At 43.0% G+C, this 25,883-nt stretch overlaps 1 protein-coding gene across 4 annotated transcripts in view; it reads right to left on the minus strand.

The window, feature by feature from the left end:
- Positions 1 to 2,085, minus strand: part of ITGA9 (integrin subunit alpha 9) — a 541,618-nt gene extending 539,533 nt beyond the window's left edge. For all 4 annotated transcript variants that reach the window (XM_081971274.1, XM_081971275.1, XM_081971273.1 and 1 more), the window contains exon 1: positions 1,459 to 2,085. In XM_081971274.1, the coding sequence (XP_081827400.1) occupies positions 1,459 to 1,637 (179 nt within the window). In that variant the 5' untranslated portion in view covers positions 1,638 to 2,085. The remainder of the gene's footprint in view (positions 1 to 1,458) is intronic.
- Positions 2,086 to 25,883: the final 23,798 nt, after the last annotated feature.

Raw genomic sequence — 25,883 nt, forward strand, 5'->3', positions numbered from 1 at the left:
CAGAAAGGATACAAATGTTTGCAAGGTAAAAGAATACTTTGGGCAGGAAGGGAAGGAGAAGCATGAGGTATCTTAGTGGGTTGAGGAGCCTTGAGGGCCTGTTCTATTACTTGGCCCCGCATGGCCTTCCCCAGCCTGAGATACCTCATGTGCACTTAATAAATGACACATTGGTATTCTTGAATTGTGAGCTCTTAGGAAAGTATCCCCTCTTTGTGTGTTGCAACAGCCATTTTCAGTGGAGAAAACACGAAAAAGCAGAGTGGGGAAAATATTTTCTTTTAGCAATAGCAATAAACACTTAGACTTATATACCACTTCATAGTGCTTTTATAGCCCTCTCTAAGTGGTTTACGGAGTCATCATATTGCCCCCAACAATCTGAGTCCTCATTTTACCCACCTCGGAAGGATGGAAGGCTGAGATAACCTTGAGCCTGGTGACATTTGAACTGAGATTTGAATAGCAGCTAGCAGTCAGCTGAACTAGCCTGCAGCACGGCACTTTAACCATCATGCCACCTCAGCTCTTTGCTATATTTCCAATCTTAATTAGACCATGCAAAGCCCTTTTAAGGATTATTGATATAGAAAAGCAACCAACTCACCTCTGTTCTTATATGCTAAAGCTGTAAGGAGCTTTGATCAACTATCAGAATCATCATTTTGACACTTTTGCTGTACTGTAGTCTGCTGACTAGCGCACAAAATGCAAGCATGGGATAAACTGAGCCTGGTTTGTTTTCAGTCTTATAAGTGGCCACAAATTGCTAGCAAAAGTAACATTTGATCACAAAGCGAGGAGGCAGTGAGAAATGCCATTTGAGCATCCAAGAAGGGATAGAAAAGAAAAAGAAAAAAATAGGAGAAGAAAGCAAGGAAGGAAAAAGAAGCAAAGAGGGGAAAGAAGAAGAAAGAAAGGAGAAGAGGGAAGGAAAAAGAAGAAAAGGAAAGAAGGAAGGGAGATTCTAAGGAGAGAGTGAGGGTCTGAGATGAATCCTGCCTTAGCACTTGGCCATCAGCAGCTCTGCTGCCTTTTGCCATCCCCTTGTCCCCTCCTCCTGACCTCTTCTGATGATCTTCCATCCTATCACTGAGGATGCTATGGTTACAAAGCCAGGTCTCCTCACAAGGAGTGGGTCTCCCTCTGACCACACTTTGCCCTCTCACACACACCATGAGCAACCTGGCCAAGGAGCAAGCACAGCAGCAGTGGGAGCTGGCCACAGCCATCACCCCCACTCTCCCAATTCAACCACAATCCTGACGCGGCCCTCAATGAAATAGAGTTTGACACCCCTGGTTTATTGGAAGATTATATTTAAAACAAACTTCTTAGCATTTTTCTTTTTCAAGAAGAGGGAGAAGGAAGAGTTAAGATATATAAATTGGGCAAATTCACATAAAGGCTGAATAAGGAAAAGCGTGTTCTCTCTCCGGGGAATGATCTGATACTCACCATCGAGTATTGTCGTAGTAATGCTCCAGCACCGAGTATCCGAAGAAAGAGTTATTGGGTCCTTGATAAATCACGGGATGATCCAGATCGATGTTATAGGAATAAACCAAAGCCACGGAAAGCGTCGTCACCAGGACTTTAAATCCACCCCGCTTGCCCTCCCAGGGAAATCCAGCCATTCTCTAGTTTTCAAAATTCGCCTCTTCGCATGCCGAGTAAGAAAAGCCCTTTCTTGTTGGCTTTCCGGCAGTGGAGAGCTGCGTGGCTGCGTGGCTGCCTGGCTGCCGCCCGCGTTTCGACTTTGAGAAGGCAGGATCAGCAGCAGAGAACAAAACGCCCTCGCAGCTTACAGCATTCAAACAGTTCCTTCGCCACAAACAATAAAAAAGGGAGGAGGAGCGATTAAGCCAAAGTTCCCGAATCAGCGTTGTCCCGCTGAAGTCTCGAGTAGCAGCGAAAAGCGCAGCTAGCGAGAATAATAGAATCCGAAGCGCTACTTCACGCCAACCCCCAGCCCAGGTCGCGTGGGGCCACAGTCCTCCTGCTCCAAGACGCCGCAGTCCAAACCAAACCATGGACGCCCTCTGGTGCCCGGTCTAAGAAACTCAGCAAGCAACTCCTCTCGGAACGTTGTCACTCCTCTTTTCTTGGCCCGACTGCGAGTGAAGTTTTATACACACTGCGTGGCTGTGGTCGCGCAACTCCATAGCGGTGTAAAACTGGAGAATGTACAGCGCAATACATTATACAAAGGCACTCGATTGTGTGGATGAAGGCGGTTGGGTATAACAAATCATAACTTAGTTAACGAGGATTGAATGATGGGAGGACTATATTTCCTATTTTTAGCAGACCATAAAACCACTATTATCCATGGTGTTACCAACTATTCCCTTGCTGGCTTCTTATAAGCAAATTGGAAGCAGCAGGAAATCAGACGTCAGTCACATGACATCCTCACTTAACAACCTACGTTGTCCTCACTTAGTAACAGGATCTGCCATTGCTATGCAGAGAAATTGTATGACATCATACTTTACAACCACATTGCTTAATGATGAGAATCCCAGTTCCAGTTACCATAGTTAAGCAAGAACTATTCACAAAAGCCTAAATAAAGAAGCTGCTGAAATATACTATTTTGTCTTAAGCTTTTAAACTCTTTGATTGTATAGACTTTGGTTACACACAATTGGAATAGCCCCAGATAGTAATAAACAGTAGCATGACTCATCGGCCAACTAGCTTTAAGCAGCAAAATTACTTTTTTACTATTATTTTTATACAGATTTGAAGTTCATACAGATTTGGCAGAATCCAGAGTGCATTGGAATTCTTAACGATAAAGTTAAACTGGATCTTTCCAGTCTTATTTTACAGACTGGTTATTAATAATAGTAGTCTTAGGTCAAAGAAAAGATTATATATTATAGGGAAATCACTCTCTCCTATCAACTCCCTTTGGCATCTGAAATTTAACTGACAGTTTACACACACATTTGCAATTTACATTTTAATAAAGAAGAACAAATACATGAAGATGAAGGAGATATTTCAAAGCCCACATACCCAGCATTAATTTAATAGGATTAATAGGATTATTTATTTATTTATTATTTATTCACATTTCTAAACCGCCCCCTCTCCCAAAAAGGGACTCGGGGCGGTGTACAGTCCACAATAAATCACAGATAAAATACAAATATAAATAGGGCTATAAATATATGTATGTATGTATGTGGAGGAGGTTAAAATTAAGAGTCCTGTACAGAAGAATAAATAAATATGAGGCTAAAAGCCCTAAAAACAATTAAAACTAAAACATTACCCTTAAAATAACCAGATGAGAATATACTACCAGGAGTTCATAGATGTAACATTTATAATCATGCCAGGCCAGCTAGTCGGAACAGGTGAGTCTTCAATTTTTGACGGAAGGAGCGGAAGTCCAAGGTGGTTCTAATGTCGGGGGGGAGGTCATTCCAGAGGGTTGGGCCCATCACAGAGAAGGCTCTACTCCTCGGCGCCGCCCGCTGGCATTGCCTAGTGGACGGCACCTGGAGAAGGCCCTCTCTGTGAGAGCGGATTGGTCGCAGGGATGTATGTGGGAGGATGCGATCCCGCAAGTAACTAGGTCCTGAGCCATGGAGCGCTTTAAAGATAGTAATCAGGACCTTGAAACGCACCCGAAAAACCACAGGTAGCCAGTGCAGCTCGCGCAGGAGCGGTGTTACGTGGGAGTATCTAGACCTCCCCATGATAACCCGCGCGGCCGCGTTCTGGACTAGCTGCAGTCTCCGGGCGCGTCCCAAGGGAAGCCCCATGTAGAGAGCATTACAGTAATCTAGGCGAGACATCACCAGCACATGAGTGACTGTGCGTAGGGCATCTCGGTCCAGTAGGGGGCGCAATTGGCGCACCAGGCGAACCTGGTGGAACGCCCCCCTTGCCACGGCTGCCACATGGTCATCCATTGACAGCCGGGCATCTAGGAGGACGCTCAAATTGCGCGCCCGTTCCACAGGGGGCAGTAGCTCGTCCCCTATGGCCAGCGATGGAGTCAGCTGGCTGAACCGAGGTGCCGGAAGCCACAGCCACTCAGTCTTGGAGGGGTTGAGTTTGAGTCTGTTGGATGTTTTGAGAACACCTTTGACCTAGATCAGATGAATCCTGCTGAAGAAATTAGGTGATTTTCACTTGTTTTCCCTTCTGTCTTTGATATTTATAATCTCTGAAACCCTAGGATGCAGTTTGTGAAGGTTCTTCATGATCATATTTAATTTCAACCATGAATTCTTTTTCTTTTTATTATGGGAGAAAATGCTCCTGAAGTTGAGGCAAACACCTACTGTAGATGGAAGTTCACATATTCACTCTACCCAAGTGTTTGTTTTTTCTGGAAATACCATTATTTTAACTAACTTGATCTAATTTTCTTTTTCACTGAAATACTGGAATCCTTCATCATCATGTCTAACCACCTTTAATTCTTTGACATTAATTGTAATTGTATTAAACATGCTAGAGTAAATCTTTCAAGGAAAAAAATCTTCATTGAATTTCTGCTGAAGGAAACAAAGCTCAGTAGCAAAACAATGAATATACTTTGATCCAATTTCTGAGTTGGGATGGGTTCCTGCCAGTTCTAACCTCTTCTATAGAAGAGGTTCCACAAATCTACAGTGCCGTTTAGAACCAGTTCCAGCTCCCTCCCACCGCTCGTCCGCACATCATCAAGATGAAGAGCAAGAGGAGGAATTCTGGGAGTTGAAGTCCACAAGTCTTAAAGCTGTCACGTTTGAACACCCCTGGGTTTTTTTCTAAAGGGTTGGGGGTGCAAGGGTCTTGCAATTTGAAGCTTTAAGACTTGCACGCTTCCTGGGTTTCAATTTTTTTTAGAACCTCTTCTGTAGGTGTGGCCTGCTTTGTGGGAGTGGCTTGCCAGCCATGTCACCAGGGAGTGGCTTGCCAGCCATGTGACCGAGTGGCAGCGGCTTGGCAGTCATGTGACTGGGTGGGTGTGGCCCAACTTGTAAAATGTGGTGAAACTCACTTAACAATGCTCTTGTTTAGCAACCAAAATGTTGGCTCAGAAACTCTGGCATTTGAAGCACGCAAGTCTTAAAGCTGTCAAGTTACAAGACCCTTGCACCCCTAACCCTTTAGAAAAAACCCAGGGGTGTTCAAACTTGATAGCTTTAAGACTTGCGGACTTCAACTCCCAGAATTTCTCCTCCAGTCATGTTGACTCAGAAACACTGGCATTGAAGTGTGCAAGTCTTTTTTTAAAAAATAATTTTATTGGTTTTTACAAATATTTATAGGAAAATGGTAAATAGGTATAGAAAATTTTGACAGCTACATCATGCGAAAGGTGGAAATCCCCCCAAATCTCACAACTTTTACAGAAAAAAACATCAAAAGTTTAGAAACAGACATTGGCAGCTTTTTGTTTTACATTATATCATCAATATATTCAATCAACTTTTATGTCACTTCCAACAATTACATTATAACAACAATTGCAATAATGTTTCAAACTCATTTTTGTGACCTGAGTCTTTTCACTGTTGCATCCTCCCCCCTGTCTGCTGGCAGAGCCACGGCCCCTCCCTCCTTCATATCTTGTGTACTGTCCCCTATTTCATCTAGGAGGGCACTGTGTTTTTTAATGAAGGCCTCCGCCTCCACAACTGTATTAATTCTAATTCTTCTGCCCTCCCGGAAAATCAGCATACCTTCTGGCAATAACCATCTAAACCAAATTCCTTTATTATACAATTTCTTTGATAAAGAAGAATATTTCTTCCTCTTATCTCTTACTTTCTTCGGAATTTGTTTAGAAGTGTGCAAGTCTTAAAGCTGTCAAGTTACAAGACCCTTGCACCCCTAACCCTTTAGAAAAAACCCAGGGGTGTTCAAACTTGACAGCTTTAAGACTTGTGGACTTCAACTCCCAGAATTCCTCCTCTCGCTCTTCATCTTGATGATGTGCGGACGGGCGGGGGAGGGAGCTGGAACCGGTTCTAAACGGGACTGAAGATTTGTGGAACCTCCTCTATAGAAGAGGTTAGAACTGGCAGGAACACACCGGTGGTATATGTATACACACATGCACACACACACACAAACATACCTGCACCTTTACATATACATATACATATACATATACATATACATATACATATACATATACATATACATATACATATACATACATACATACATACACACACACACACACACACACACACACACACACACACATATATATATATATATATATATATATATATATATATATATATATATATATAAATATAAATCACTGGCCATTTTGAACACAAAGAGGAAACTTGAGAGTTCATAATAGATTGATGCTATATGGAACAAAACTGTGACTGAATCTAGATGTTCTTCTTCGGATATCATGTAGCCTCTTCCCAGAAGGTAACAAGGAAAGCCCTCCTGTCTGAAGCAGTAATGCTTTCAAACCAGACAGTAATGTAATATTATAAGATGCTCTCGGTTGTTCCTCTATAGAAAGTGGTAAGGAAAGGGAAAGAAAGATGAACTTTTTTCATGTGATGCAGAAAATGCAGGTACTGCTGTGCCTGCTTCACCAGTGTCTAACTATTGAGCAACTAAGCTAGCCTACTCGTTAGCTGCATACCCAGCAACTTAATGCTGCTAACCATCTCCATAGGTGAATCATTAATAAACAGAGGTCTGTGGCTGTGCCGGCCATTTCTGAAATTGACAATAATCCCTTTAGTTTTTCCTATGTTTAAAATTGTTACACCAGTTCACTACCTCCTTATAGTAAGCAACCTCATTGTCTTGAATAAGGCCCACTACTACTACTGTTGTGTTGTCCACATACTTCACAATATGGTTGGTGGTAAACCTAGCACAACAGTAATGGATCAACAGGGTGAATAACAGCGGATTTAGGACACAGACCTGAGGAGAACCTGTGCTCAAGCAAACAGTGTTAGAAATATTAGTCCCAACTTACACATATTGGAGCCTATCACAAGAAAATCAAGAATCCAGATGCACAAATGAATGTTAAAGCCTAAAGTCTCGGTTTATCTATTAGATGCTGAATAATGATTGCATTAAATGACAAACTGAAATCAACAAACAGCATTTGCAAGAATGCTTCTTCTTCTAAGTGCACCAAGCTCAGATAGAGAACAGAAAAAATAGCAACCTCTATAGAGCAATTTGGATGGTAAGAAAACTGAAGTGAGTCAAACGCTGAAGGGAGGTTGGATACAATGTCCTTTATCAGCCTCTCAAAACATTTCATTATAATGGATGTAAGTGCAACTGGATAGTAATCATTGAGACCCATAACTGCAGACTTTTTTGACCCTGGCAAAATAATAAAATAGAGCACTCAGATAAGTACAATTGAATTTTTTAAAAAATATTTTAAAAATATATTGTGCAGTCAATTATGATTTTATTATGATAAAATATTCATTGTGTGTAAATAATGAGTGAAAAGTTAGCTACTGTATTTTTCGGACTATAAAATGCACTGGAGTATAAAATACACTATGATTTTGAAGAGGTAAATTTTTTTTTAAAGTTTTTGCACTCTGCAGGCCTCCAAAACCCTCTGCACACCTCATTTTTTGCAAAAAAAAGGGAGGGCATGCAAAGCTTGAAAGGCTTGTAGAGTGCTCCTGGGGGCTGGGGAGGGCAAAAATTAGCAAAAAATGACAAGTTTTTCCCAAAAATGGTCCATTTATTGCAAAAAAGAGGGGGGGGCATGCAGAGCTTTGGGAGGCTCTTAGAGTGCTCCTGGAGGCTGGGGGGCATAACCAAGCAAAAATGGCCCATTTTATGCTCATTTTTGCCTTCCCCAGCCCCCAGGAGCACTTTGCAAGTCTCCCAAACCCTCTGCATGTCATTTTTGCAAAGGGGAGGGTTTCGGGAGGCCAAAAATGCTGCATTCAGTGTATAAGACACACCCAGATTTTCATCCTCTTTTTTTGGGGGGGGGGGAAGGTGTGTTTCAAAATATAGTAATTTTCTGAGTGGTAGTGCAGTGTTAGAGTGCAGTACTGCAGTCTACTTCTGCTGACCGCTGGCTGCCTTCAGTTTAACTGATTGAATCTCAGCAGGATAAAGGTTGACTCAGCCTTCCATCCTTCCAAGGTGGGTACAATGAGGACACAGATAGTTAGGAGCAATATGCTGACTCTGTAAACTACTTAGAGAGGGCTGTAAATCACTATGAAGCAGTATATAAGTCTAAGTGCTATTGCTATTGCTAACCAGATGCCATTGAGGTGTTTTGGACTCTCAGTATCTCATTATTTTCCCATTGGCAATTCAAAGTGGAGCTCATTATATTTGAGATTCTAAATCTCTGGAAAGCTTCATGTGGCTTGCAGAACACTAACTAATGTACACTTATTGCAGGTATCCCAAAATATCCAGTTGGGCATCTGCTGAAAGGAAAGACTTCTATTTAAGACGCTGAAAAGTTGTTGAAAAGCTGATGAGCCATAGTGTTGCAATGGTTAGAATGTAGTATCATGTTTCCCCGATATTACGACATGTCCTGATTAATAAGGCCATGCCATATTTTTGCTGTGGGCAAAAATATACGCCCTCCCCCAATAATAAACCCCCTGGACAACCCCCCCTCCAGCCAGGCAGAGCGCCATTCACCAACCTAGCGATATCCCGAAGGCGCAAAGCCGCAGGAGCCAGGGGGAGGGGGCAAAGGCATTCACATTGCTTGATGTTTTTGGGATACCGCTAGTTGGTGGGTGGCACGTGCCCAGCTGGAGCTGGGGGTTGCCAGGCAGCTGCTCTCACCGACCCAGTAATATCCCACTCTGAAAGCTGCCCTTTCCAGCCAGGCAGCGTGCCACTCACCGACCCAGTAATATCCCAAAGGTGCTAAATTGCATGGTGCTCTGTCCAGCTGGAAAGAGAGGTTGCGCGAGCACTTGTTCTACCTCCAGCTCGCATGCTTCCCAGCCTCACCATGCCCTGGCCCAGCTCTCCCTGCAGGGCCAGGCCAGGGCACCGCTGCCACCATGGCCCCCCTGCCTGTAGGTTTCAGAAATCAATCACACAGTTTGTGTCCAAAATATCTGTCTGCCTCTCGCAGAGTTTATTTGGCTTTTATAAATTTTTTACAATCAAAGCACAGAGCAACAACACATTGTTTCGGTTTACTCCCCCAAATCTTCCCTAGTGAATCAAGAATGCTATTCAGGCCAAGGTTAACTCCTGCCTATGCTCTGGTGAGATAGTGGGCTAAAAGATAACAGACTACTCGAGACCATAGCTGAAATGCGTATGTCTGTGTGTCACCTGTCTTTATTCCCACATCTGGTTCTGCTAATTAGGTGAGCTTGTAGGTATCCAAGATAACCAGCTACTGAGATCATGGTAATTTCCTACTCATGCCTTTACGTAGCCTTACCTCTAATTCCTACAACTGCCACCGCCGCCACAGCCCCACTGCTGCTACCACCATGCTCCAAGCATAACTGGCTTCCAAACTCCAGAGATCCACTGCTGGGTCTTCCAGCAGCAGCCACTCTGGGACTACGCTCTATGGCTGTTGGAAGACTCCGGTGGGAGTCGGCAGCAGATCTCCAGAGTTTGGAAGCCAGTTATGCTTGGAGCACAATGGCAACAGCGGCAGCGTAGCGGTAGCGGTGCCCTGGCCCTGCAGGGAGAGCTGGCACAGGGCATGGTGAGGCTGGGAGGCACATGAGCTGGAGCGGAACAGGTGCTCACGTAACCTCCCTTTCCAGCTGGACAGAGTGCCATGCAGCTTAGCACCTTTGGAATATTACTGGGTTGGTGAGTGGTCCTTTGCCTGGCTAGAAAAGGGAGTTGCCGGGTGGCTGCTCATGAGCATGGTCACCTCATGGCGGCTTTGTTGCGCTGCTGCGCTGCTGCAACAGCGCAACACAGCCATTTGCCCCTGAGGCTGTGCCTGGCTCTTTCTGCGCCTGCTCACAAGAGAGCAGCCACCCGGTAACCCCAAACCAATAAACCCCTCCCGATAATAAGGCCCAAGCAACATTTGGGGGGGTCAAAAGAAAATAAGACCCTGTCTTATTTTCAGGGAAACACGGTACTGCAGGACTAACTCACTGTTCACTCCAGTTCAATTCTGAGCAGCTCAAAGGATTAGCTAAAACTCAAAAAACTATATGCAGATGAAGAGGGGAGAATGTTATTAATGGAAATATCAATAAAACAAAAATGAGCATTATTAGCTGTCATATATGCACCAAAAAATAACCAAAAGGAATATTATAGCAAATTTCATAGACAGATAGTTGAACTAGAGTTGGATAACATATGTTTAATTTGGGATTTTAACATGGTAGTAGACCCTCAAAAAGAGATTCTAAAACAGAAAAAAAAGAATTCATCAAAGGAGAACATACTTGAATGTGCTGAAATGAATAGGATGACCATGGAGTTAAAAGAAAGAGAACAGTCAGACTATTATAAAATGTAAAGTAGACTGTATAAGTGGCTAGAGAACAAAAGCCAAAACAAGAAACAAAAGTTTTTAAAACTATTGATTAAATTATGAAGAAAAATGTATGTATGTAAAATCTGACTATACGTATTATACTATTATATTATGATATAAGTATTATATTAATATTATAATTGTTAAACTACGATAAGGCAAGAATTGAATAGTAAACTACAAAAGCAGAATATACATGCTGATACGGGAAGCTGTAAAATTCTATTATATTGTTATGTTCTTTATGTTTTTTATCTGTTTTATATGGTTTTGTATTTTTTCTTGTAACTAAAACTACTTTGCATCCCAAGATATTTTAAATTACAGAGCTCAAGAATCAAAACTACTGTCTTCTATACCAAAGGTCTGTGCCAGGAATGCACTCTATTTTTATTCTGCTATGCTATTCTACTCTATTGCATTCACAGTCATTTAGCAACTTTTGCTAAATTTAAAGTCTTCATCCTCTCCAATTTTTTTTAAAAAATAATTTAGAATATAAAACAAATACTGTTAAAGTAAAAATTAAACTTTTGATGTTCTGTTAAAATTAATTTTTTTAATTGTGTCCATATTGTATACATGCATATTGTATACATGTCATACACAACCAGAAATTTCTGCAGCTCCTTTAGTATTGCTTGTAGGCATTTTGGCAGCTTCTTGGACCAGTTTTCTTCTTGTTTTTTCATCAGTTTTGGAGGGCTATCCGGTAATGTCATTTTGTGCCAGATTTTCTCCATTTGTTGATTACTATCTTCAATGTGTTCCATGTTATATCCAATGCCCTGGAAAAAATTTTGTATCCTTTTTTTAACTGATACTTTTCAACAATGAGATCCTTTTTATGCCTTGTAAACTCTTTGCAAATCATGGCTTTTTGCTTAAGAGGCAACTGAGTAAATGTCAGAAAAATCCTACTTAGAACAACTGAATTTTATATTGGTGTGATCACTTTAATTAATGCCAGGTATGTACTGATAACTAATTACCATCAGTTTCCTTTCTACACAATGTGTCTGGATTTTATTCTGATTTGTTCCTGCACAGTTGAGACACCACATTATTATCCTTACATGTCATATCTCTCCCCTTTGAGCTGTATCGGTTGATATATTGTTTCCAGGTCCAATTTAAGGTAACCATAAAGTCCTGGTCATTGGTATTTGGCAGTACAAACAGTATGGACTTGGATAAAGGTATTTTTACTGGATATGAAATGGAAGCAGCAAAAGAAAAGCAAGATTTAAGTGAAAAAGGCACGAACGTGTACATATCAAACATTTATCCAGGACCCTCCTCCCAATTACCCCAATCCAATGTCCAATCTGCAACTCCCTGAGATGTCATGTGGGGTGCATCTTCAAAGTATGCAGAGACTGTTGACCTTGACCAAGCTCAAATACGAGCTATCAGCATGCGTAGAAGATGGTGAGAACAAAACTCCCTTCTTGATAACTCCTCCAGTACCAGTAATTCCCCTCCCAAATACCACAAGCCCCCACCCTCCCTGTTTCTAGGGCAACTGATAGCAGACAAGCAAAGTAGAGGCTGACATTTGGTCCTCCTTCAGAAAGGACATCATCCCTGGAGAAAAAGATAAAATGGATAACAATAACAATATATATATATACCTCACAACTAGGGTTTATCAGGATACTTAGAATTGAACTTTTGCAAAAGTTTGAGAGCTCTGACGTCAGACATATTCACCCACTCAGCATGGGATGGGGGAAAATGTTTCCAAGCCACCAAATACACAGTCCGCTGTGTTTCCTGGAATCCAATATTTCCTTAACCTCAAAATGTTGTTTTCCTTCAATAAGGAGGGGAACAGGGGGTAGGGTTTGAGGTGAATGCATTAAAGATGTGTGTTTCAGTTTCAGTAAGTTCACATGGAACATGGGATGGATTCTCTTAAGGGTTTTGGCAATTCCAATTGCACTGATATAGGATTTACAATTTTAACAATGGGGAAAGCATCCACATATTTTGGACCCAGTTTCTTCAACTGCTGGGTAGTTTGAAGAAACTTAGTGGACAAGAACACCCTATCCCTAGCCTAATATTGTTTAGGCTTTGACCTTTTTTATCAGTTTGTCTTTTGTATGCTTGGTGAGCTGCGTCTAAGGCTTTGTGGATCATAGGCCAAAAATGCTGAAGCTGATCATTCCGCTCAGACAAAGATAAGTTCTGTGGTTTCTCCCAAGGAAATTCAAGAATAGGTACAAAATCCTGCCCGAACACTACTTTAAAAGAGATCATTCCAGTATTGCTATGTACCAAATGGTTGTACGCCACCTCTGCATGGGGCAAGAGGTCAGCACAATTATCCTGCTGATAATTGACATAGCACCTAAGATACTGCTCTAGAACTGAGTTAGCCCTTTCACAAGCCCCATTAGTCTGCAGATGGTGGGTGGAGCTTAGACTCTGGGCAGAGCCTATTAACTTCAGGAACTCTTTCCAAAAGAGTGAGGTGAATTGGACCCCCCCCCCATCTGAAAAAATGCATTCAGGAACACCATGTAACCTATACACATGTAAAATAAACAGTTCAGCCAGTGTTTTTGCCGATGAAATCTTAGAACAGGGCACAAAATGCACTCAGACCCTGAGAGAAGCAACAGATCTCTCGTGGGTTAGAAATTTGCCTATGAATTGGAGTTGGGGTGGCAGCCTTCATGGCTGACAAGATGCTGGCCTTTTTGTCAAAATAAGTTTGGAACAGGTGGAGACCCGGAGAGATAAAAGACCTGGTAAGAGAATTTATCTAAGCCACAACTCTAAATTAAACCTGAAAAAGGCAAATAAATTTTGAGAACATAAATAATACTGATGGTCAGATCAGGACTTTTTTTTTCCTAAAAGAAAAGGAAGAAAGGAAGGTGGTGCGTTGTAACGCCACCACCACCCTGGAAGTTCTTTGTCTGTGCTTTCAAACAAGAGAACAGAAAGCAGAGCAGCTACAAACCCATATGTAAATGTTAAATCTGGTTTTGGATCTTAACAGAAACCAATATTTTTACTTTTTTTAAATTCCTTCCAGCTAAAATAATCAAGAAAAAAGCACATCTTCTTCTGAACCCACTCAATATAAACTCTAATTTGGTCTCGGATATCAAATAGAAACCAAATATTTTGATCTCTTTTTCTCTGATAACGGATAACCTAACCTTGACTGTGTGGGAAGTTTTAACTAATCAACTACCATAAATCAGAAGTTGCAAGAGCAGGAGGCAAAAGAGACACATACCCGAATCTAGCCCTTTATAAGTTTGTTCTAATTGATATGTTTTAAGCAGCTATGGATGATCGGAGATGGAAGGTGACAGGGGGAAGAATTATTACAGAGGTAAGAACTGGAAAATGCTAGGGTTTTTTATCTTTCTTTTTCTTCCCTCCTTCATCTTTTAATTTTACTGCAAAGGATTAAGATGGCCCCGGCTTCACTTCCAGTCTCACAGTAGCTAAAACTTAAGGTGGACCAGAGCCTCAAAATAAGACTTTGTATAACTAACTGCAATCTTGGAACTGGATATTAAGGAAGAACAAAAGACCAAAATGGCTCCTATCATTCTCTCCTACAGCAGTGGAAGTGGACAAACTTAAGGTGGACCAGAACTTTGAAATAATTGTATAGCTAATTTTAACTTTGGAACTGGACATCACGAAAAGCTGAGAATTTGAAGAACTATGTGAAATTATAAAAAATATGCATAAATCATTAAAATCAAGCCTAAATAGAACTCTGAATCCAGAGAAGCATATATCTAAAGAAGAATCCAAAGAAGAAGGGGGCAAGATAATGAAGGAGTAGAAATGGAGGGAAACAAAAGGCAGACAAAAGAGGTTGAGGCTGTTAGTGATATAAGGGAAATTGAAGGGGGAGGTTTTGCCCCAACAAAGAGAAATAAAAAACATCATTTTGGTGGTGACCTGGGGAAAGTTGGGGAGAGTGGATGTGCTAAAGTAAAGAGAATGGAGGGGGCTGGAGCAGAGAAGTGGGACAAAAGACTTACTAGGAAAAAATCAGACAACTAGAAATTTTTGTGTGGGAGAATATAAAACTAAGATAAGGGTTTTATTTCTAAATATGACAATAAAATGGAGTTGCTAATTGATTGAATGTAATAATGGAAAGATAATTAAGCAAAGGTTGAAATATATGGAATATAGATGAATATGCTATTGATATTGATGTGGGGAGGTTGTGAAAAACATGACAATAAAACGGAGTTGCTAGCTGGTTGAATATAATAATGGAATGACAATTAAACAAAAGCCAAAATATATGGAATGTGGATAAATAGGAAACTGACATGGGGAGATTGTAAAGCAGAAGTTTGCCATTCACTTTTATACATGATAATTAAACTGAGTGGGAAATTGTCTGGAAATGACAACAGAAGGACAACTAAGCGTGCGTTAAAATATATGAAAAATGGATATACATAGAACTTTTAAGAAGATGAAATAAAGTGAGATGTTTACTGTTTGTTATTCTATACAATAGATTAAGGGAATTGAAATGAATATTGAACAGTGAGGTTTGCCATTCATAGACAACTAAATGTACTCTAATCCAAGACATGGAAAAATTAGAGAGAGAACATGAAATACACTTATAATGGGAAACTATTGAAACTTAAAGGCAGAATCACAAATTGAGGACGTGTAAGGATGTATAATTATATAAAGATAATGATGAGAATAGCTGGGAATTGTAACCAAGTCTACATCTCAACCAAAATTAGGCTGGTTTTTTTTTTAAAGTATAATGACTATATATGTATACTTTTTTCTATTTTTTTCTATTTTTCTTTTTTAAAAAGGAGGAGAATATATGTTTAAAATTAAATATGTATATTGAAAAGGAACTATAAATACCATCAACATAAAATGGAGCTTTCTCAGAAGCTGAAATACACCAAGCAAATGAGATGAAGAGTGGGAAGAAAAGGAGAGAGGTAAGGGAAGGAGAGAGGGATAGGAGAGAGGGTAGGAGGGGGGAAGAGGAGGAGAAAAATGAGGAGTGGAAAGGGGAGAGAGGAGTAGGAGAGGGGAAGGGGAAGTAGAGACATAGAGAAGAGGAAAAGGAAGTAGAGACAGAGAGAAGAAAGGAGGCAGGGAGGGGGATGAGAGAGGGAGAAGAAAGTGAATGCACAAATATAGTGTATGGAGAGCAGAAGAGCCTATAACTGGGTTTTTTTTTCTTTTGGGAGTTGATGGTAAGATGAATTGATGTAAACATTTAATAATACAATACGATATTGGCTATGTAATAGCATACATGTGATTATATGTTATGAAAATGAAAAATAAAAAAAATATGGAAAAAATGCACTTGCTTGGAGAACAAATCAGTGATCACCCAGATGACAGTATTTCCCAGGCTTTCTGGTAACTCGACAATAAAATCCATCGATATCTCCTTCCACGATGCACCAGGTCAGGCAATACTTTGAAGTAGTCCTTGAGGTTTCCCTGGTGGTCTCTTTGCAGCCGCACAAATGGGACAACTTGCTTTGTAGGATTCTATGTCTTTTTTCAAAGAAGGCCACCAAAACTGCCTTTTAACCAAATGCAATGTTTTCATGAAACCAAAATGTCCAGCCCATTTTGAATCATGGGCCTGTTGGAGGACAGCACGTTTTAAACTAGCAGGAGCATACAGTTTGGCTCCTACCCATGCAAGGCCCTCTTGCATGGTTCACTCATCTGAGTGGGACTTGAACCATTCATCAGATTCAAGTGCTTCCTTCAGTCGTTCTGTTAGGTCAGAGGGCACATCTAAATCTGCTTTCCCTTGGCTTCTGGTGATCATTGGAGCAGCTAGGTGTTTAGCTAGAATGAAGGATGCTTGGATAGTCCAATTCAAAGGTTTACTACTAGGCTTCTCCAAAATAGTCAATTTTCTCCTGGTGAAATTCACACTTAGACAATTTGGCATAAAGTTCAGCGGCTTGGAGTTTCTTCAGGACTGAACACACCAGTTCTAAGTGTTCCTCATGTATTTCTGTGTAGATGAGGGTGTAATCAAGGTAAACTAACACCCCCTTGTACAGATGTTCATGCAGCACCTCATTAATCAAGCATTAATGGATAAAAACTGCTGGCACCTCCTGTAGTCCAAATGGGTGTACTCTAAACTGGAAACACCCCAAAGGGCAGTTAAAGGCATTCTTCCACTCATCTCCCTCTTTTATTCGGACTCTGTAGTAAGCCTCTCATAAATCTAATTTTGTGAAAATTTTCTCCTTGGCCAAGTGACCTAACATGTCCTTCATGAGGTGCAAGGCGTACACATTTTTATAGTTGACATACAAGCAAAGAGAGCCATCTTTTTTTTCTCAGAATAAGACTGGTGCGGCCACCTGTGGCCTAGCAGGTTGTATGAACCCCCTCTTTAAGTTTTTTATCAATGAAATTGCATAATTCCTCTAGTTCGCATGGGGTCATTGAGTAAATCTGTGGTTTAGGGAGTTTCTCCCCTGGAAGGATTTCTTTTTTTTTTATTGAAAAGTTTTAATACATTTTTACAAATACTTCCCCTTCCCCTCCCCTCCCTCCACCCCAACCCTACCACCCCTCCAAACCTCCTCCCCCCAACTTCCCAAAGCTAATACAGGGTATAAACCTTTAACCTCCCTTGCTAAAACTATGAATTCCATCGATTTTTTTCTACTACCCTGACTATGGCTTTGCCCTTAACATCCTGCTACAAACTGCTCCAATACCACCTCGAGATCCACCTTAGACCAATCTGGCTAGTTGGCTAGCCCACCAACCTACCCTTTCCATCCAGGGTAAGGACAACCCCATTTGCTCACCCCTTTTATAGGGAGGCCTGGCTTACGGACAAACCATGATCCCAACTACAGCACTTGAAAATAATCTCACCCCTGTGATAACTGTATGACAACTGTATGAACTTAACACACACAAGGTCAGACCTACTGCTACTGCGAGAGTCCCCCCTCTCGCAGGTATGCCCCTCAGCCCTTTCAAGGGCCCACCTTGAGGACGGGTTTATTAACCCAGAAAGGTGGAGGAAGCGGAAATTAAGGGTTTTTTTAATCAATCGTTTTTTAATAGTTTTAAGGGGTTCCAGGGCTGGGGGGGGGTGAATCAGGTCAGGAGTGAAAGTAGAGCCAGGCGAATAGGTGTGGTCGAGAGGGGAGGGAGCGGAGTGGGGGAGGAGAGGGAAGATAGCATTCCAACACAGGGCTCCGTCGTACCAACGGTCATGGGGAGGGGTAGGTGCGAGAACAGATCAAGAACTCGTAGTCAGTTGGGAGACCGTGGCTATTGGTCATACCTGGTCGCTTGTACCAACCCCCGCATGCTAGGTGGTCAGGATCTACAGAGCCAGGGCATGAGGCTGTTGTTATGCAATGCGAGGTCCGTTGTCAACAAGGCCCCCCTCATCAATGATCTGATCTTGGAGGGGGAGCCGGACCTCGCAGGAATAACAGAGACCTGGTTGGGCCATGAGGGAGGTCTACCCCTCGTGGAAATGTGCCCACCAGGTTATCGAGCATTCCACCAGCCACAGGCCCAGGGAAGGGGCGGTGGGGTAGCGGTGATTATCCGGGAAGACTTGGAGCCGAGAGAGTTCACTGTGCCGCAGACATCCGGGTGTGAGTCCCTTGTCGTGAGATGGGGCCCAGGGAGACAGTTGGGCCTGCTGATAGTATACCTGGCTCCTCGCTATACATCGGCGGCCCTGCCTGAACTCCTCGAGCTGATCGCAGCGATGGCGGTTGAGACCCCCAAACTGTTAGTGATGGGGGACTTCAACCTGCCGTCGATGGGAGAAGCATCCGAGGTGGTTCGGGAGTTCATGGCTTCCATGACAGCCATGGACCTGACTCAATTAATTCAGGGCCCCACGCACGAGGGAGGCCACACGCTGGACCTTGTTTTTGTCTCTGGCCAGTGGATGAGTGATCTGGGAATAGGGGATTTAGTTATCACTCCCCTGTCATGGTCAGACCACTCACTTCTCCAACTTGACTTCCCTGGCGCTACCCCCCCCCCCCCCGCTGTGGGGAGGCGGAACCTGAAGGTCCTAGATGGTTCCGCCCCAGGCGCCTGATGGAACCGGATAAGTTCCAGACGGAGCTTGGGCCACCTCCTGTAGACCTGACCCGCCCCCGGATAGAGGACCTGGTAGCCGCATGGAACAATGCGGCTGCCGGGGCCCTAGACCGGTTGGCGCCTTTGCGGCCTCTCCTGCGGCAACTAACCACCCTGGCCCCTTGGTTTACCAAGGAGCTAAGGGTGATGAAACGCCACAAGAGACACCTAGAGAGTCGTTGGAGATCCTCCCATTCCGAACTTGACCGAGCACAGGTACGAACCTACTTAAGGACATACCTTGTGGCAATAAGAGCGGCCAAACATCAACATTGTGCCGCTCTTATTGCGTCCGCAGATAACCGCCCTGCCACCCTGTTCCAGGTAACCCGCTCCCTTCTGTCACAGAGGCCGCGGGAAGCCCCTTTACAGGGCAGGGCAGAGGAATTTGAAAAATATCTGCAGGATAAAATCGCTCAAATCCGGAGGGAATGGGTCCCTTTCAGTGGGCTAGGGGGGACGCCCGAGGTGAGTCTTGAGAGACCACTCTGGGAGGAGTTTGACTCGGTTGCCATCAAGGATTTGGACGGGTTACGCGGGCGACTACGACCTACCACATGTTCATTGGACCCGTGTCCCTCCTGGCTTGTACTGGCATCCTGGGAGGTTACACGTGACTGGCTCCTGGGACTAGTGAACGCTTCGTTGGGCGAGGGGTCTTTACCGGCCGCCTTGAAAGAGGCGGTTGTGAGACCCTTACTCAAGAAGCCTTCCCTGGACCCAACGGAGCTAGCCAATTATCGTCCTGTCTCCAACCTTCCCTTTTTAGCGAAGGTTGTAGAGAGTGTGGTGGCCCAACAGTTCCCACGTCACCTGGAGGAAAATGATTATCTAGACCGCACCAGTCTGGCTTCCGACCCGGGCACAGCACGGAGACGACCTTGGTCGCATTGGTTGATGATCTCTGGAGGGCCAGAGATAGGGGTTGCTCCTCTATCCTGGTCCTATTAGATCTCTCAGCGGCTTTTGATACCATCGACCATGGTATCCTTTTGCACCGGCTGGAGGGGCTGGGGGTTAGGGGCACCGTTCTACAGTGGTTCTGCTCCTACCTCTCTGGCCGGACGCAACGTGTGTTGGCAGGGGAGCAGAGGTCGACCCTGAGCCCCCTCACTTGTGGGGTGCCACAGGGGTTGGTCCTCTCGCCTCTCCTGTTCAACACATATATGAAGCCGCTGGGCGAGATCATCCGTGGTTTTGGGGTGGGATATCATCTGTACGCTGATGATACGCAGCTGTACATTTCCACCCCGAACCACCCCAACGAGGCCGTCGAACTGATGTCCCGGTGTTTGGAAGCCGTACGGGTCTGGATGGGTGACAACAGACTCAAACTCAACCCCTCCAAGACGGAGTGGCTGTGGCTTCCGGCCCCCCGGTTCAACCAGTTGCTTCCATCTCTGGCCATTGGGGGCAAGCAACTGGCCCCCATGGAGCAGGCGCGCAATTTGGGTGTCCTCCTGGATGCCCGGCTGTCCATGGATGACCATGTAACAGCCGTGGCAAGGGGGGCGTTCCACCAGGTTCGCCTGGTGCGCCAATTGCGCCCCCTATTGGACCGGGATGCCTTACGCACAGTCACCCATGCGCTGGTGACGTCCCGCCTAGACTACTGCGATGCTCTCTACATGGGGCTTCCCTTGAGATGCACTCGAAGACTACAGTTGGTCCAGAATGCGGCCGCGCGGGTGATTATGGGGAGTACTAGATACTCCCATATAACACCTCTCCTGCGCGAGCTGCATTGGCTTCCTGTGGCCTATCGGGTGTGTTTCAAGGTTTTGATTACCATCTTCAAAACGCCCCATGGCACAGGACCTAGCTACCTGCGGGATCGCATTCTGCCCCATACATCCCTACGACCAATCCGCTCTCACAGAGAGGGACTTCTCCGGGTGCCATCCACTAAACAATGCCAGAGGGCGACACCCAGGAGTAGGGCCTTCTCTGTGATGGGCCCAGCCCTTTGGAATGACCTCCCCCTCGACATTAGGATTACCACCGACCTCCGCTCCTTCCGTTCAAAACTCAAGACCCACCTTTTTCAACTATCTGGCCTGGCTCAACCATAATTCCATCTTATTCCTCCTGACAGTCGTTTTAAATCAGTAATTTTAAACTGGGGTGTTTTAATTCCTAATCTCATTATTATTATTTTATGTATTGTAGTGGTTGTTACCTCCTCCGTGTAATATATATATGTGCTTTTATTTATTGTACGCCGCCCCGAGTCCCTAGTGGAGAGGGAGCGGCTAACAAATCAAATAAATAAATAAATAAATAAATAAATAAATAAATAAATAAATAAATAAATAAATAAATAAATAAATAAATAAATAAATAAATAAATAAATAAATAAATAAATAAACAAACAAACAAACAAACAATCATACACTAACATAGGCTAACTAACCATAACATCTTTGCTCCCTCTTGTACTTTAACTCCACTTTTATTAAACCAAATTTAGATAAACTATAACATTCCTTATTCATTCCTAGACTAATTAAAGTTCCTTCGTCCAATGTTTATTTTAAATATAGTCAGTCCATCTTCTCCATTTTGACTTGTATTTCTCTTCTAAACAGTCTTTCCAATATACTGAAATTTTCGTCATCTGCTAGATTTACTACCTTTAACATAAAATCTTGAATGATAAGCAATTCTTCCTTCTTCCCGCAATCTTGTTGCCATTATTAAGTTCAAAATCAACCTAGTCTCTATACGTATACAGTCTGTAATTATAACTAGCAAAAACAACTGAGGAGTGAACTTCAAAATGCTTTAGTTTCCTTACAAATCCACCATACATAATAATACATAGCATCAACACAATCACATTTCCATTTAAATTATGTTGAGATACACACAAACTGTTTCTGTTTCTGTTTATTTTGTTTCTGTTTATTTGGATTTATATGCCGCCCTTCTCCAAAAGGACTCAGGGTGGCGTACAACATTAAAAAAAAAAAACATCCCAAAGTTAAAAAAATTATATACATATCCAAAAAAACAACCGAATATAAAAAACAATACATTTAAAATAAGTTAAAATTAACAGGCCAGGCCGGCTTGCTGGAAAACCCAACTTTTTAGGGCGCGTCAGAAGGACCGGAGGTCGGGGATTATGCAAAGCTCCGGGGGCAGCTCATTCCAGAGGGAAGGCGCTCCCACAGAGAATGCTCCCCCCCGGGGGTCACCAGCCGACACTGTCTGGCCGACGGCACCCTGAAGAGGCCAACTCTGTGGGATCGTACTGGATGGTGGAAGGCTACTGGTGGCAGTAGGTGGTCTCGCAGGTACCCTGGGCCTAAGCCATGGAGCGCTTTAAAGGTCATAATTAATAGCTTGAATCGCACCCGGAAAACAACCAGCAACCAGTGCAGGCTGCCTAAAAGGGGTGTAACATGGGAGCACCTAGGTACCCCCATGACAACCTGCGCGGCCACATTCTGGACCAGCTGAAGCCTCCGGGTGCTCTTCAAGGGCAGCCCCATGTAGATCAACCTAGTCTCTAACTTTTTAAGATCTAAAAACCATCTAAAAACATCTTATAAAGAGTCTGTATCAAATTTTATTCTTGCATAAATTATCATTTCTTACACAAATCTTTTTCCGTATTCCCATCATTATTAAAAACTATTGTAAATTCTCCCATTTACCATCTCTATCTATATTTTATGCCCTAATGTTCTTAATTATAAATATATAATCTCCCAATTAAAATTGTAATATAAATTCCTAAATATGTAACCTTTTTTACTATCTCACATCCTATTAATTTTTCTGATTCTTCTTTTGGATTTATACTGGATCGTGAAACGCTTGTAGTATTCCATTCCTTGTTTCCCTGATAACAAAGTAAATTACATTATCTCTTGATAGTTGTCTCTGTCTGACGATCCATGAACTAACCTGATAATTTTTTTCAACCTGCCAGCCATATTCTGCTTTTAGTTCACCAGTTAACTGAGTGAAAGCTTCTACAAAAAATTCTTTCAAATTTACTTCGTTATATTCTTTCAAACCTCTTATTTTCAAAACAAATTCCATCACTATGTATTGTATCATTGTAACTTCTGCCTCTGATTTTCAATCTTGATTTGAAGCTCATCGATATTGTTCTCCAAATTCCCATTAGACTGAGTGATTTCTTCCACCCTATCACCCAATGATGTTGCAAAAACAAATGAGCCCTTAAACACATCCACTGTAGCCTCTCTTATTTGTGGACTACGGGTTTGAATTAAGTCCTTAATTTCAAACATTTCATCAGACACATTTTTAAGGGCAGTTGCAATCCCCTCCTGCAAAAACAAAACTTGTGCCTCCAAAGCGCCCCAGAGAGCTTCAAATGTCACCATTTGTGTATCCGTTCCAGCACTCTTAGAGGCACTTATATTTGTTTGTTTTAAAAGCATTTCCAAATATCCAAATCACACTTTCCAGCAACCAACTTATTGAGTCCAGAAAGTCCACTTAATTCCCAAGCTTGTTAAATCTTGTAACTTTAGACATGAGCTCTTGAGACTTTTAGCGACGATAACAAACAATTAAGAAATACTTTCCTTTTAAGTTTTGCTTTGATCACACCCTTTGACTTGCAGACACCATCTTTATTACCCTTTGTTCCTTTCAATTTTCACAGAAGGAAGTAAAACTGCATCGGAGTTAAGATTTGTGCTCGCAGTTATAAAAACTCCCGTACTTGCTTTGCCTGCTTTTTATTCAAATGTAGATAAGCATTGATTGCAGGGGGTGGTTGCGACGTTTTGTTTCTGCTGCAGCAGAAGCGTCCTGAGATGCGGAGCTTTGTTGGGCTGCTGGGGAGCTACCCTTCTCACCACCGAATTACTCCTGCGGGTTTATGGGGGGCTCTACCCGAAATGCCCGGCAGCTCTCCTCCCCCTCTTTTCCCAAGGGGAGAGTTTTCAAGCCACTTGACAGCCGGTTTGCGCTGTTCTAGCAGCTTAAACACGATCTCGAGGCTGGCGTTTCCAAAGAAACATCTTCCAATGCCTACGGTGCCACCTGGAAGTTCTCAGTCTTAAACCCATTTTTTCCACCACCTCCAGGCTAATTATACATTGGGTGCAGCCAGAATCTAAAAGGGTCAGCATCTTCCCTGGGCTCCAGTCAAGGATACTTTTAATTCTACGGGATGGTTATGGGGCCTGATCAGGGACTTATCAAGGGGTTGTCATAAACATGTTGCAATCCCTCACCAGGGGGGAATCATCATTGTGCAAAGCCACCATCCAGGCAGCAGCTTTGCCCTCCAATGCCATAGTAACATGTCTCACTTTGGCATCCTCTGATGGGAAATCTTCACCACACTGTTGCATGTAATTTCAAACTGAATTTTAAAAAACCCCAGTTCTTTGGGATCTCCTCTGTACTTCACTCCAAGAATCTTTGGAATTCAATGCCTTTGGGGGCCTATCCCCTATTGGAGGAGCTTGAACGGCTGCTGCTGCTGCGGCTAGGGCTCCTCCATCTTGATGAGCTCTGGTGGCAGCTCCCAGGGCCATTTCATGGTTAGCTAGGACATCTGTTCCCCCTCTGCCTGCTCGGCTAATCCAACCTCCCTTTCAGTGAGATCTTCACGGAAACGGTGCTTTTCCCAGGCTTCTTGAAGAAGGTGTAAAGCATGGATCATAATGAGATCCTCTTTTTCAGCTTTCTGCCAGGCAGCCTCTAGTCGTTGGCATCGGCTGGTGGTAACGTCTGCTAGAGTCTCCTCATGATCACTCTTCTTTTTTTTTTTTAACAGAATTTTATTGGTTTTTTAAAAAAATAAACAAGGAAAGGGGTAGTGGAATAAGTTACAAATTTTGGCAGTTACAATATGCAGGAGGTGGTCCCTCCCCCCGTACTCATACATTTCATTTATTAATACGTTAGATTATTACAAATCGATGGTATTTTGTCAACATATAAACTTTTATCTTCAAATAATTTCAATCACTTTACATCAAACAGATTTTCTTGTTCATTTTTGTGATCTGAGTTTTCTCGATGTTGCCCCTTCTCCCCCTGCCAGCAGAGCTCCGGCCCCTCCCGTGTCTTGTGTATCTGGTGTAGTATCATCAGGCTTATCTAGGAGGGCTCTATTTTTTCCATAAAGGCCTGAGCCTCTATGTTTGTATTAATTCTGACTCTTGTGTCCTCCCAGAAAATTAGCATACCTTCAGGCATCAGCCATGTGAACCACACCCCTTTCTGGTATAATTTCTTCGCTAGTAGCGAATAGTTTTTTCTTCTCTCTCTCACTTTCTTAGGAATCTGTTTCATAATGGCTATTTCTCTATCCTGGTATTTTAGTGCTTGCCCCCTTTGTGCACTCAGAATCTCATCTCTTGTAGTCTTTCTAAGGAATTTAATGTGTACCTCCCTTGGAACATTATGTGTTCTAGCGTATGCTGAATTTACTTTATAAACCAGGTCCATGTCCCACCCCATCTGTTGTTTGTCTTTTTTAATGCATTCAGCCAAAAGGTTTGTCATAATGTCCCTTAAATCTTCATCATTTGCCTCAATCACCTTTTGAAACCTAAGGAAAAAGGACATTCTTTCAAATTCCATTTTTATCTGGTGGTTCTCTAGCTCTTGGTTCCCTTTCTGCACCCCCCCACCTCCCCCCTCATCTCAGCCATCTCCTCCTCCAAAAGATCCAGTCTCTGTGAATTATTAATCGCCCAGTCTTGGTTCTCTCTAAGCTGCTCATTCATCTCCTTGAATTGATTTTTTAAATCCTCCTGTCCCTTTAAAATATGTTGAAACATCTGCTGAAAGTCCACCTCAGAAGGCTTGGGTTGAAGCAGGGAGATTAAAGTCTGTTGTCCGCTGGGGCTGGATGCTGAGGATGTTGGGGCGGAGACTGCAAAGCCCGGCTTCCCTGGGGGTGGTCTTTTGGGTGGCATTATAGTGAGCAAAGAGATAACAATGTCAATACAGAGAGGAAACAATTAGGGAGGAAAACTGCCGAGGAGGTTACGAGGCAGAGAGTCCAAGCAGATAGGAACCTTTTCTATATTCAGCTCCTGGCGATAAAGTAATAAAGTCCTTTGTTCCAAGCCCAGAGTCCAATGTAACAAGAGATTTGTCTGAGTGCCACGGAGACAAAGACAAGATGCCTGAAGCTTCTATGGGTGGAGTCACATTTCAGTGTCTATGAAGACGACAGAAGTGTGCCATCTTGCCCTGCCACCTCCGGGATCAGAAGGCAAAAACCAAAAGTTTTCAAAGTTT

The sequence above is a fragment of the Natrix helvetica genome (genome assembly GCF_964273705.1).
Source record: "Natrix helvetica genome assembly, chromosome: Z".
In the NCBI taxonomy this organism is placed as follows: Eukaryota; Metazoa; Chordata; class Lepidosauria; order Squamata; family Natricidae; genus Natrix; species Natrix helvetica.